Consider the following 13477-nt stretch of genomic DNA (forward strand, 5'->3'; position numbering starts at 1 on the left):
CTCCAGTTCCCCAACGAGGTTTCTGAGGAGCTGGAGATGGGTGCACTTCCCACAGATGAAATCAGCAGGGACACTAACGGCGTCCCTCACCTCAAACATTCTGCAGGAGGAACATTGCACTATCTTCCCTGTCATCCCCTCTAGATTAAAAAAAAGAAAGTTTACCTGTTATTCACTCCTCTTCTCAGCAAGCACTCACTCAGCAACCTCTGCGCCCCGCACGATAACACCTGAGGGAAAATAAATAAAAACAACTTACCAGTCACCAGCCAATCCCTTACCTGCAGGCTGTGACTTCACGGTTCAACTTTCCACTTCTACCTGCCCTCGAGCCTTCCTCTTAATCCTTACAGCGGTTGTTTTTTTTTGGTTAGAGGGGGTAGGGAGGGAAACACTGAAGAACTGTTTCGGGTTTAAGTGTCACTTGACAAGAGCTCCTCCACAAACCACCTCCAAGTTAGGGTGAGCACACGGATGTATGCAAATTTCCCCTGCAACGGCCAATCAGCATCTCCGCTCTACTGCCCTCTGCTGGATGCTTGCCTTCACTTGAACAGCTAGGGTCTCTTGTTCAGGTACACCTCCAAGTTAGGGTGAGCACACAGACGTATGCAAATTTCCCCTGCAACGGCCAATCAGCACCTCTGCTCTACTGCCCTCTGCTGGATCCTCCTCCTTGGGATGAATTTCTGTTGTGTGTCCCGACTAACCCCCAAAAACTCCTGCCATTGCTGTTCCACTGTCTTCCCTGCTAGGCTCCTTATCCAATCAACTCTGGCCAGCTCCTCCCTCATGTCTTTGTAGTTACCCTTATTTCATTGTAATACCATTACATCTGATTGCAACTTCTCCCTCTCAAACTGCAGGGTAAATTCAATTATATTGTGGTCACTGCTCCCTCAGGGTTCCTTCACCTTAAGTTCCTTAATCACCACATCACCAAATCCAGAATTGCCTGTTCCCTAGTAGACTCTGTCACAAGCTGCTCCAAAAAACCATCTCTTAGACATTCCACAAATTCTATTTCTTGGGATCCACTACCAACCTGATTTTCCCAATCCACCTGCATATTGAAGTCTCCCATGATTATTGTAATATTGCCTTTTTTACATGCCTTTTCTATCTCCTGATTTATTTTCTGCCTCACCTCCTGACTACTGCTAGGGGGCCTGTACAAAACTCCCACCAGGGTCTTTTTACCTTTGCGATTCCTCAACCCTACCCAGAGAGATTCTATGCTTCTGATCTTATATCGCTCCTTGCTATTGATTTAACTTCATTCCTTACTGACAATGCAACCCCACTCCCTTTGCCCATCTGCCTGTCCTTTCGATAGGAAACATATCCTTGTATATTTAGATCCCAGCCCTGATCCCATTGCAGCCGAGTCTCTATGATGCCCACATCGTATCGGCCAATTTCATTGTGCACAACGAGCTAATTTGCCTTGTTCCGTATACTGCACGCATTTAGGTACAACACCCTCAATCCTGCATTGACCACCTCCCTTTTCACACTTGTCACCTTTTTGTGCTGTGCCCGAGGGTGATGTCGTTCTTTTATTTTTGTTCTCTATTTCCCCTTCAGTTATTACACATTCTTAGCTCACATTCTGTCCCCCCCCCCCCCCCCCTTAAATCCTCCCGTGTGAATTTAACAAACCTCCTAGCCAGGATATCAGTGTCCCTCCAGTTTAGATGTAACCCGTCCTTGTTGTACAAGTTGCATCTGCCCCGGAAGAGATCCCAATGGTCCAAAAATCTGAAACCCTCCCTCCTACACCACCAGTTTAGCCACGTGTTTAGCTCACCATCCTCCTATTTCTAGCCTCACTGGCACAGGGTGTAATCCTGAGATCACAACCCTAGAGGTCCTGCTTCTCAGCTTACTGCCTAACTCCCTGAACTCCTTCTGCAGAGTCTCATCACTCTTCCTGCCTATGTTGTTAGTACCTATGTGTACTACAACCTCTGGCTGTTCACTCTCCCCCTTCAGGATGTCCTGTGTCATTCAGAGATATCCTTAGCCCTGGCACCAGGGAAGCAACATACCATCCTGGAGTCTCTTTCACATCCACAGAAGTGCTTATATGTGCCCCTTACTATAGAGTCCCCTATAACTATCACTCTCCTGCACTTTGCCATCCCCTGCTGAGCAACAGAGCCTCTAGATGGTGGTGCTCCCAGGTATCTGCTGACCTTGTCATTCTAGGTAGTAGGATCCTGAGGATGGTTGTGGTGGTTGGAGGTCAATCATCTGAAACCCAGGACATCAATGCAAGAGTTCCTCAGAGTAGTGCCCTAGACTCAATCATCTTCAGCTGCTTCAATGACCTCACCAAGGTCAGACGTGTGGATGTTTGCCGATAATTGGACAGTGTTTATTACCGTTCACAACTCCTCAGATACTGAAGCAGTACATGCCAATCTGCAACAAGACCTGGACAACATTGAGGCTTGGATTGATAAGTGACCAGCAATATTCATGCCACACATGTGCCCGGCAATGACCATCACCCGCAAGATGGAATCTAATGGCAGTACCATCGCTAAATCCTCCCAATCAACATTATGGGGGAACCATTGACCAGAAACTGAACTAGGCCAGCCATGTAAACACTGGCTACTAGAGAAGGTTAAAGGCTGAGCATTCTGCACAGAGTAACTCACTTCCTGACCACCCCCTCCCCCAGTCTCACACAGACTGCTGGGTGCTCTGTTTCACAGAGACATGGCTCACCCCCACCTCACCGGACTGTGCCATATAACCTGAAGGCTTCTCAATTCACCAGGTGGATCACACCGCGTCATCAAGCAAAGCAAAGGGTGGAGGGGTTTGCCTCCTAATGAACTCCTCCTGGTGCTTGGATGTGGCTACCCTGGCGACCTACTGCTCCCCAGACCGTGAAGTGCCGCCCATACTATTTCCACGCGCGTTCACTTCAGCCATTATCACAGCGGTCTACATCCCACCCCAGGCAGAAGTGAAGGCGGCGCTGGACGAATTGTACAATTATAAGCAACTACAAAACAGAACACCCGGAGGCCTTGTTCATAGTGGCCGGAGACTTCAACAAGGCCAACCTCAAGAGTGTACTGCCAAAATTCCAACAGCATATCTCCTGTCCCACCAGGGGCGACAACACTCGACCACTGCTACTCAAAAATCAAGGGCGCCTACCGTTCCATCCCCCGACCGCACTTTGGGAAATCAGACCATAAGATGGTGCTCCTTCTCCCGGCATACAAGCAGAAACTCAAGCGGGAGAATCCAGCTAAGTAGGTCGTGCAGTGCTGGTCCGAGGAAACAGAAGAGCTCCTACGTAACTGCTTAGAGACAGTGGACTGGTCCATATTTAAGAACTCAGCGACCAACTTAAATGGGTATGTCACCACCGTCACAGACTTCATCAGTAAATGTGTGGACGACCGCGTGCCAAAGAAAGCAGTACGTATGTTCCCCAACCGGAAACCATGGCTCAATCGCGAGATTGACTCCCTACTGAAGGACAGGTCAGAGGCGTTCAAGTCAGACGTCCCTGACCTATACAAGAAATGCAGGTACGACCTCCGCAAAGAAATCCGAGATGCCAAGAGAGAATATCGAACCAAGTAGAGTCACAGACAGACTCTCGGCGGTCGTGGCAAGGACTAAACAACATAACGGGCTACAAAGCAAAGCCGAGCAGTATCTCCGGCAGCAGCGCACCCCTCCCCGATGAACTCAATTCATTCTATGCTTGGTTCGAGCAGGAAACCAACAATCCATTGTCGAGTGCCCCAGCAGCCCATACCCACCATCACACCTTCCAAAGTCAGATTGGCCTTCCTGAAAGTGAACCCTCGGAAGGCGACGGGCCCGGACGGGATCCCTGGCTGTGCACTCAGAGCCTGCGCGGAGCAGCTGGCAGAGGTCTTCGCGGACATCTTTAACCTGTCCCTACTCCACTCCGAGGTCCCCACCTGCTTCAAGAAGACCACCATCACACTGGTGCCAAAGAAAAACCAGGCAACGTGCCTCAATTACTACCGTCCGGTGGCCCTGACTTCAGTCGTAATGAAGTGCTTCGAGAGGGTGGTCATGAAGCGCATCACCTCCATACTCCCAGATCGCTTTGATCCACTGAAATTTGCATACCGCCGCAACCGGTCCACAGCAGATGCCATTTCCCCTGCCTTACACTCATCCCTAGAGCATCTTGACAACAAGGACACCTACATCAGACTCCTATTTATTGACTACAGCTCCGCCTTCAATATATTAATCCCAGCCAAGCTTATATCAAAGCTCCAAAACCTAGGACTTGGCTCCTCACTCTGCAACTGCATCCTCGACTTTCTGACCCACAGACCACAATCAGCAAGAATAAACAACAACACCTCCTCCACAACAGTCTTCAATACCGGGGCCCTGCAAGGCTGCGTACTTAGCCCCCTACTCTACTCCCAATTCACACACGACTGCGTGGCAAAATTTGGTTCCAACTCCATCTACAAGTTTGCTGACGATATGACCATAGTGGGCCGGATCTTGAATAACAATGAGTCAGAATACAGGAGGGACATAGAGAACCTAGTGGAGTGGTGCAGCGACAACAATTTCTCCCTCAATGCCAGCAAAACTAAAGAGCTGGTCATTGACTTCAAGAAGCAAAGTACTGTACACACCCCTGTCAGCATCAATGGGGCCGAGGTGGGGATGGTTAGCAGTTTCAAATTCCTAGGGGTGCACATCTCCAGAAATCTGTCCTGGTCCACACATGTCGACGCTACCACCAAGAAAGCACAACAGCGCCTCAGGAAACTAAGGAAATTCGGCATGCCCACATTAACTCTTACCAACTTTTACAGATGCACCATAGAAAGCATCTTATCTGGCTGCATCACAGCCTGGTATGGCAACTGCTCGGCCCAGGACCGCAAGAAACTTCAGAGAGTTGTGAACACAGCCCAGTCCATCACACAAACCTGCCTCCCATCCATTGACTCCAACTACACATTCCGCTGCCTGGGGAAAGCGGGCAGCATAATCAAAGACCCCTCCCACCCGGCTTACTCACTCTTCCAACTTCTTCCATCGGGCAGGAGATACAGAAGTCTGAGAACATGCACAAACAGACTTCTCCGCTGTTACCAGATTCCTAAACGACCCTCTTATGGACTGACTTCATTAACACTACACCCCTGTATGCTTCCTCCGATGCCGGTGCTTATGTAGTTACATTGTGTACCTTCTGTTGCCCTATTATGTATTTTCTTTTATTTCATTTTAATTTCATGTACTTAATGATCTGTTGAGCTACTCGCAGAAAAATACTTTTCACTGTACCTCGGTACATGTGACAATAAACAAATCCAACCCAATGATGGAATACTCCCCACTTTCCTGGAGCAGCTGAGTTAACATTCAAGAAGCTCAACACCATCCAGGGCAAAGCACCCTGCTTGACTGGTACCCCCATTCACCACTGAAGCAGTGGGAGCAGTGCGTACCATCTGCGAGATGCACTGCAGCAATTTGCCAAGCCCCCTTCAGCATCACCTTCCAAACCTGCAACTTCTACCACCTAAAATATCAAGGATAGCACAGAAACATCACTTTCAAATTGCCCTCCAAGTCACACACCATCCTGATTTGAAAGGTATCAAAGTTCCTTCGCCGAGTCACTCCCTCCCTTACAGCACTGGGAATATATCTTGACCACAGGAACAGCAGCAGTTCAAGACACTGGCTCACCACCACCTTCTCAAGGGCAATAAGGGATAGGCTATAAATTCAGACCTTTACAGAAATGGCCACATCCCATAAACACATTTTTAAAAAAGCATAGTAATGCAACACCTGCCTTTCACCTTTCCCAAAGTTCACAATTTCTTCATCCAGGTGAAACTGGGATTTTTTGTATGTCTTTCAGTTTGGTACACTGTACTTGCTTCGAAAACTGAAAGCTAACAAGTCCCCTGGACCTGCATCCTAGCTTCCCAAAAGAGTTGGCTGCAAAGATAGGGGATGCACTGGTTGCAATCTTTGAAAATTCCCCAGATTCTGTAAAGGTCCCAGCAGATTGGAAAACAGCAAATTAACACCTCTATTCAAGAAAAGAGGGAGGCAGAAAGCAGGAAACTGTAGGGCAGTTTGCCGAACACCTGTCATTGGGAAAGTGCTGGAATCCATTATTAAGAACATTTAGAAATTCATAATACAATCAGGTAGAGTCAACATGATTTTGTAAAAGAGGAATTATGGTCCAACATATGTATTAGTTGTTTGAGGCTGTAACAAACAGAGTGGATGAAGGGGAACCAGTAGATGTATTTGGATTTCCAAAAGGCATTTGATAAGGTGCCACATGAAAGGTAAGGGCTCATTGTGTTGGGGTGATATATTCGCATGAATAGAGGACTAGCTAGTTTACAGGTAACACAGTTCGGATAAATTGCAAAGATCAGTGCTGGGGACTCAACCATTTATGATCTATATTAATGACTTGGATGAAGGGTCTGACTGTCCACTTCACAGCAGGAAAAATAGAAAAGCAGAGTATTAAAGTGGAGAGACAGCAGAATGCTGGATAAAAGCAAATTACTACGGATGCTGGAATCTGAAACGAAAGAGAAAATGCTGGAAAATCTCATCTACTGTGATGGAGGGAGTGAATGTTTGTAGATGGGGTGCCAATCAAGCTTTGTCCTGGATGCACTCATCCAGGTAAGTGGGGAGTATTCCATCACACTCCTGACTTGTGCCTTGTAGGTAGTGGCCAGGCCTTGGGGAGTCAGGAGGCAAGTTACTCACCACAGGATTCCTAGCCTCTGACCTGCTCTTGCAGCCACAGCATTTGTATGGCTGGGTCCAGTTCAGTTTCTGATGAATGGTAACCCCCAAGATATTGATAGTGGCGGATTCAGCGATGGTAATGCTATTCAATGTCAAGGGGCAATGGTTTGATTCTCTCTTGGTTATTGCCTGGCACCTGTGTGGTGCGAATGTTACTTGCCACTTGTCAGCCCAAACCTGGATATTGTCTAAGTCTTGCTGTATTTGCACGTGAACTGCTTCAGTGTCTGAGGAGTCACGAATGGTGCTGAACATCGTGTGTGCAATCATCACCGAACATCTCCACATCTGAACTTACGTTGGAAGGTCATTGATTAAGCAGTTGAAGATGGTTGAAGCCTAGAGGAACACCTGCAGTGATGCCCTGGGACTGAAATCCAACAACCACAAGCATCTTCCTGTGTGCTCAGTATGACTCCAACCAGTGGAGTTTCCCCCCCCGGTTTCCACTAACACCAGTTTTGCTTGGACTCCCCTTGATGCCATACTCAATCAAATGCTGTCTTTATGTCAAGGGGAGTCACTCTCCCCTCACCTCTGGAGTTCAGCTCTTTTGTCATGTTTGAACCAAGGCTGTAATGAGATCAGGAGTTGAATGACCCTAGCGGAACCCAAACTGAACGTCAATGAGCAGGTTATTGTGGAGTAAGTTCTTGGATGCACAGTTGATGACCCCTTCCATAACTTTGCTGATGATGGAGTAGATTGATAGGGTGGCAATTGGCTAGGTTGGATTTGTGTACAGCGTACATCTGGGCAATTTTCCACATTACCAGTGTTGTAGCTGTACTGGAACAGCTTGGTTAGGGATCCGGCGAGTTCTGGAGCACAAGTCTTCAGTACTATTGTTAGAATATTGTCAGGGCCCATAGCTTTTGCAGTATCCAGTGCCTTCAGCGGTTTCTTGATATCATGTGGAGTGAATCAAATTGGAGTGAATCAAGTTGGCTGAAGATTGACATCTGTGATGCTGGGGATCTCTGGAGACCAAAATGGAACCTTCACTCAGCACTTCTGGCTGAAGATTATTGTGAATGCTTCAGCCTTGTCTTTTGCACTGATATGCTGGGCTCTTCCAACATTGATGGGGCTATTTGTGAAGCCTCCTCCTCCAGTGAATTGCTCAGTTGTTCACCACCATTCACGACTGGCTGTGACAGGCCTACAGAGCTTAGACCTGATCCGTTGGTTGTGGTATTGTGTAGCTCTATCATTTGCTGCTTATGTTGTTTGACATGCAAGTAGTCCTGTGTTGTAGCCTCACGAGGCTGACACCTCATGTTTAGGTATGCCATGTGCTGCACCTTGCATGCCCTCCTGCACCCTTCATTGGACCAGGGTTAATCCCCTGGTTTGGTACTTAGGGTAGAGTGGGGGATATGCCGGGCCATGAGGTTAGATTATGGTTGAATACAATTCTGCTGCTGCCGATGGCCCACAGCGCCTCATGGATGCCCAGTTTTGAGTTGGGAGATTGGTTCTGAATCTATCCCATTTAGCACAATGGTAGTGCCACACATGATGGACGATATCCTCAAAGTGAAGACGGGACTTTGTCTCCACAAGGAGTCCTGCCGATACTGTCAGGGACAGATGCATCTGTGGCAGGAAGTTTGGTGAGGATGGGAGTTTTGTATGTTTTCCCCTGTAGGATTTCCTCACCACCTGTCGCATATGCAAGGATAGCAGGTTTCCTTCCCTGAAGGGCATTAGTGAACCAGCTAGGTTTTTGATGACATTCAACAATGGTTTCATGGTCATTGACTTTTAATTCCAGATATTTATTGGATTCAATTTCCAGTCCAGTGACTATACCACTACACCACCTCCTCCCATAAGGAGTATCCCATTTGAAATGAAAAGGAGGTGGAATTTATTCTGAGGATAGTTAATCTTTGGAATTCACAGGCTGGGTCATTGCATATATTGACGGCTGCGTTACAGATTTTATAGAAACAAAGGATTTTGGAGGGGGAGCATGCTATTCAGCCTCTCGAGCCTGTCCCACCATTCAATATGACCATGGCTGATCTGGTTGTGGCGTCAACTTCACTTTGTCATCTACTCCCCATAACCCTCGATTCCCTTTTCTATTGATGTGCCAAAATGCCTACTCCTACTTCTATTTTTTTTAATGACCCTAGAACGATAAGATTGGGTGATCACTTCGTGGGCTGCTCTGTTCCAGTCCATAAGTGTGGCCTTGAGCTACTTGTCACTTGTGACTAATTCTCTTCCTCACTTCTACTCTGGCCTCTCTGTTCTTAGCCCCTTATTCTAATGGAGGAACAACAGTTCATCTTTCAATCAGGCAAGTTGTAGACCTTCAGACTCATTGAATTCAACAATACCAGATCATAACTACGGACCCAATTTTTTTTCCCAGGTAATGATCCTATTATCGATATTTAGTTCTTACAACAGACCCATCTGATTACCACCCCTTTTTTCCTTACACCTTTATCATTCAATCTCTCCTACATTCCACCCGATCAGTCCTTTGGTCTTTTGTCCCCAGGTTCCCTTCCTTTCCCTGCTTCTGTACTGATTTCTAACTTCTGCATCTCTGACTGATGAAGTCAATTTAAAATGTTAAGTATCTTTCTCCATCCACAAATGACACCTGACCGCCTGAGTATTTCTAGCTTTTCTTTTCCAAACCTTGTGCCTCCACTTGAGGGATGAGAAGCAACACCACCTTCCCTCAGCCATACTTTACAACCTCCAATACACAGCCATTTTATCCAGTTTCATCAACAAGACTACCTCATGTCCCATAGAAAAGCATTTATTCATACAGATGTATAAAGTACACAAAATTGCATATCAAGGTACTTTCTTAAAAAAAAGGTTCTTACTCATTTGTTTTGGGTCTAAATATCTAAATATTACTTTTAACAAAATATTTGCGAGTAATTTTAATCTAATGCATTTGATGAGAAACAAACTTCAAAGGAGAGATATAAAACCAGTTTTTGAATCTGATCCCATCGGGTGCATTGTTCAAATAATTTCCTCCTTCTTCATGGCATTTACAGGGTTGGAATGAAATCAGTCACCATCGCCCCTCCAGAAGGAGCATTTGCTTTCGATCAATCAAAGTTACAGCTGTGAGATGCAAAAATAAACCAGATGCCAGAGTACAAACTGATGGCTTCAATTACAAGAGTTTCAAAATATTTCAAGCATTTAAAAATGTTCACTTTGGATAATTATAGAAAGAAACCTGAATGAGTTGCCTCTTCTTCTTGAAACCACTGTTTCATGCCATGCAGAGTTCCATATGTGCCCAGCAGTCCTCTCGCTCCTCTGCTTCCCATCATCTCACCCATGTGGCCATTTCTCATGATGGATATGGATATCAGAAAATTCTTAGTGCATTTTCACCAAATGTACAGAGTCTTTCCAGCAGGAGCCACAGGCTAGAGTGAATGTGTCCAGTTTCCCCCCACTGAGCTGCCCAAAGGCAGACCTGCTACTGCCAAGAAAGATATCAGTAGATGCACACAGACATCTTTCTCCTAAACAGTCAGAAAGTATGCAGGCTGAAGTTCGAAGCCATTTTAAGAGATATAGTTACTCTGGGATGGGCCTTCCACACATAGACATTAATGTATGAAAAGAAAATCTGTTGAAAGTTGTACAAGCTTCCTTGATGCAATAGTTGATCTAAAAATTTGAAAATCAGCAGCATGAATGAGCAAATTTATGTGTCGAGTTGTGCTGAGACTGTACTCCTGCTTTGGAAACCAGAACGCTGTTAACAGTCGTACTAACACAGCAGGAAAAGGAAATGCCAGAGGCTTGATTCTGAGCAGCAGTGGTAAGGAAGGTTTTTCTATCCCCACAGTATGAAGTAGTGCACCGCACAGATATTCAAGGATGGGGTACTTTTCCTCTGGAAAAGCAGCTACCAAATTGGTGGATAAAGTGAAGATTCTGTTGTTTGGAACAAAACACAATTCAAGAGTAAAGCTCTGCTTGAATTGCCTGATGCCTAAACTCTAACTTACACAAGGAGGACTGTGGAACTGTACATGGCACCAGCCAGGAGTCCAAGAAGGAAAAGCTCCCTCTACTGGTATCATTTAGTTCAGCACGAGCTAGGTCATTCGTTAATCATTTAGAACGAATGAAATACACTATACACAGAAGAATTAGTTCAATAATCCCTGGCTGATGGGAGTTCTTCCACTAATTCTTGGCGCAGCACCAGTACTGTAATCAACAGTAATCAATGATTTTTTAAATTGATGAACTGCAGATAAATAGCAACGTTAAAACAATTTTGGTCTTTATGCATGCTGTAAACAGAATGCCTGGTCAAGGGCAGGTCAGCTGGGGTCGAAATGCTGTTGTTTTGCTTTTCTTGCTTCAGAGGAATTGGGTCACTGGCCACTCCACTTTCAAAAGTTGCAGCTTGAAAAATAACCTGGCAGTAGTGGGCAGAAGTTCAGGACTTAAAAGTTCACATGAGTTCGGATGTCATTCATCTTCTTCACCATTTCAGCAATATGGTCACTCCTGAAAATGAAAATTAAGACAATGTTAAAATAATTGACTGTCAGCCATTAAACCCTGAAGCTTGTTTCACCATTCAATTCGAGCATGATCAATCTGCATCTTTTTTTAAATTTAGAGTACCCAATTCTTTTTTTCCCCCAATTAAGGGCAATTTAACGTGGCCAATCCACCTACCCTGCACATCTTTGGGTTGTGGGATGAGACCCAGGGAGAATGTGCAAACTCCACACGGCAGTGACCCAGAACCGGGATCGAACCCGGGTCCTCAGCGCTAATGGCAGCAGTGCTAACCAATCGCTGTTTGTCGATGTACCATTTGTCAATGTTCACTGTTGATTATTCTTTTGTCCACTATGTACGTACTGTGTACATTCCCTCGGCCGCAGAAAAATACTTTTCACTGTACTTCAGTACAATGTGACAATAAATCAAATCAATCAAAATGCTGGCTATTTCCCATTGAATGTGGGCACGGGGCAGGAGTGTCCACTGCCTCACTCCATTTGCTTTGGCAATAGAACCGCTTGTGATAACGCGGAGGTCCTCAATTAGGCAGAGTGGGATAAATTGGGATGGGGTGGAGCATTGGGTGTCCCTTTACGCGGATGACCTACTTCTCTATATTACGACCCAGCACCCTCTATGGACGAGATAATGAAGCTGCTGGGAGTTTTAGCTCATTCTCTGGGCATAAGTTGAACTTGGACAAGAGTGAATGTTTTCCAATCAACCCCCCGGGGAGAAGAGTTCAACTGAGAACGCTACCTTTTCCACTTGCCAAGACTAGCTTTCATTATTTGGCGGTCAGGTGGCCCACAACTGGGCCTTGCTTCATTAATCAAATTACACTAATCTGTTCGTTAGTGTCAAGTCGGACTCAGAAGTGGGATAACCTCCCCTTGTCCTTAGCAAGCAGGGTTCAGACAGGGTTAAAATGAACATGTTCCCAAGATTTTTATTTATTTTTTAATGTCTCCCCATTTCTTGAAGTCCTTTTTTGTCAAAAACAACAAATGAATGTCCTTTATTTGGCAGGCAAGACTCCAAGGATCCGTGGGGCTTTGCTCCAAAGAGAGAGCCAGGGGGCTTGGTTCTACCCAATTTATTGTTTTACTCTTGGACAGCCAATATTCAGAAGATTTTACGGTTCAGCGATCTTGGTTCCACATAGGGACAAATGGAAGCAAGCTCCTGCACTGCTTCTAGACTTGGTGCAATGGTTACAGCATCGTTGCCTTTCAGTAAGATTTTCCCTGAATCCAGTGGTGGTGCCCACCCTGAGAATTTGGAAGCAATTCAGGCAGAATTTTAAGCTCCGTTGCTGGCCTTCGCTCGCCCCCATCTGCAACAACCACCTTTTTCTGCCAGTGAGTTTGGACTCGACATTTAAGTCATGGGAGGAGAAGGGTTTGGAGACCTGTTTATAGAGGGTCAGTTTTAAGGAGTTGGTGGAGAAATTCCAAGTGCCTGGTACCAGCCTTTTCAGGTACTTTCAGATTCTCGATTATTCACGTAAACCTTTCCCCTCCTTTCCCTTGGCACCACCCTCTTCCCTGTTGAAGAGGATTTTATCTTTGGCCAGGTTTGCTTGGGGGGGCAGGGGGGGGGGGGGGGGGGGGGGGGGGGGGGAGGGACTATTTCAGGCATATATGGCCATATCCTCTTAGCAGAGTGAGCTCCGTTGAGCGAGGATGAAATGGGAAGGTGACTTGGGTCCCATTCTGTATGGTGAGGTGTGGAGTGAGGCCCTTCGCAGGTCTTCATATGCCTGGCTACGTCAGGGTCCCAGGTTCGATTCCGGGCTTGGGTCACTGTCTGTGCAGAGTCTGCACGTTCTCCCCGTGTCTGCATGGGTTTCCTCCGGGTGCTCCGGTTTCCTCCCACAAGTCCCGAAACACGTGCTGTTAGGTAATTTAGACATTCTGAATTCTCGTGTACCCAAACAGGCGCTGGAATGTGGCGACTAAAGGACTTTCACAGTAACTTCATTGCAGTGTTAATGTAAGCCTGCTTGTGACAATAAAGATTATGTGAAGGCGGATGTCCTGGATAGAGGTCTCCTACTCTGCCTAGTGCCTTGGCTTGGCTGGGTGACCTCATGTCTTTTTCGTATTTG

At 46.2% G+C, this 13477-nt stretch overlaps 1 protein-coding gene across 1 annotated transcript in view; it reads right to left on the reverse strand.

The window, feature by feature from the left end:
- Positions 1–9609: 9609 nt before the first annotated feature.
- The window catches only part of nup88 (nucleoporin 88), a 108205-nt gene continuing 104337 nt past the window's right edge, over positions 9610–13477 (reverse strand). The window contains exon 17 of the mRNA XM_072469137.1: positions 9610–11361. Coding sequence (XP_072325238.1) covers positions 11298–11361 — 64 coding nt within the window. The 3' untranslated portion in view covers positions 9610–11297. The remainder of the gene's footprint in view (positions 11362–13477) is intronic.

Source organism: Scyliorhinus torazame, chromosome 12, assembly GCF_047496885.1.
Source record: "Scyliorhinus torazame isolate Kashiwa2021f chromosome 12, sScyTor2.1, whole genome shotgun sequence".
Lineage (NCBI taxonomy): Eukaryota > Metazoa > Chordata > Chondrichthyes > Carcharhiniformes > Scyliorhinidae > Scyliorhinus > Scyliorhinus torazame.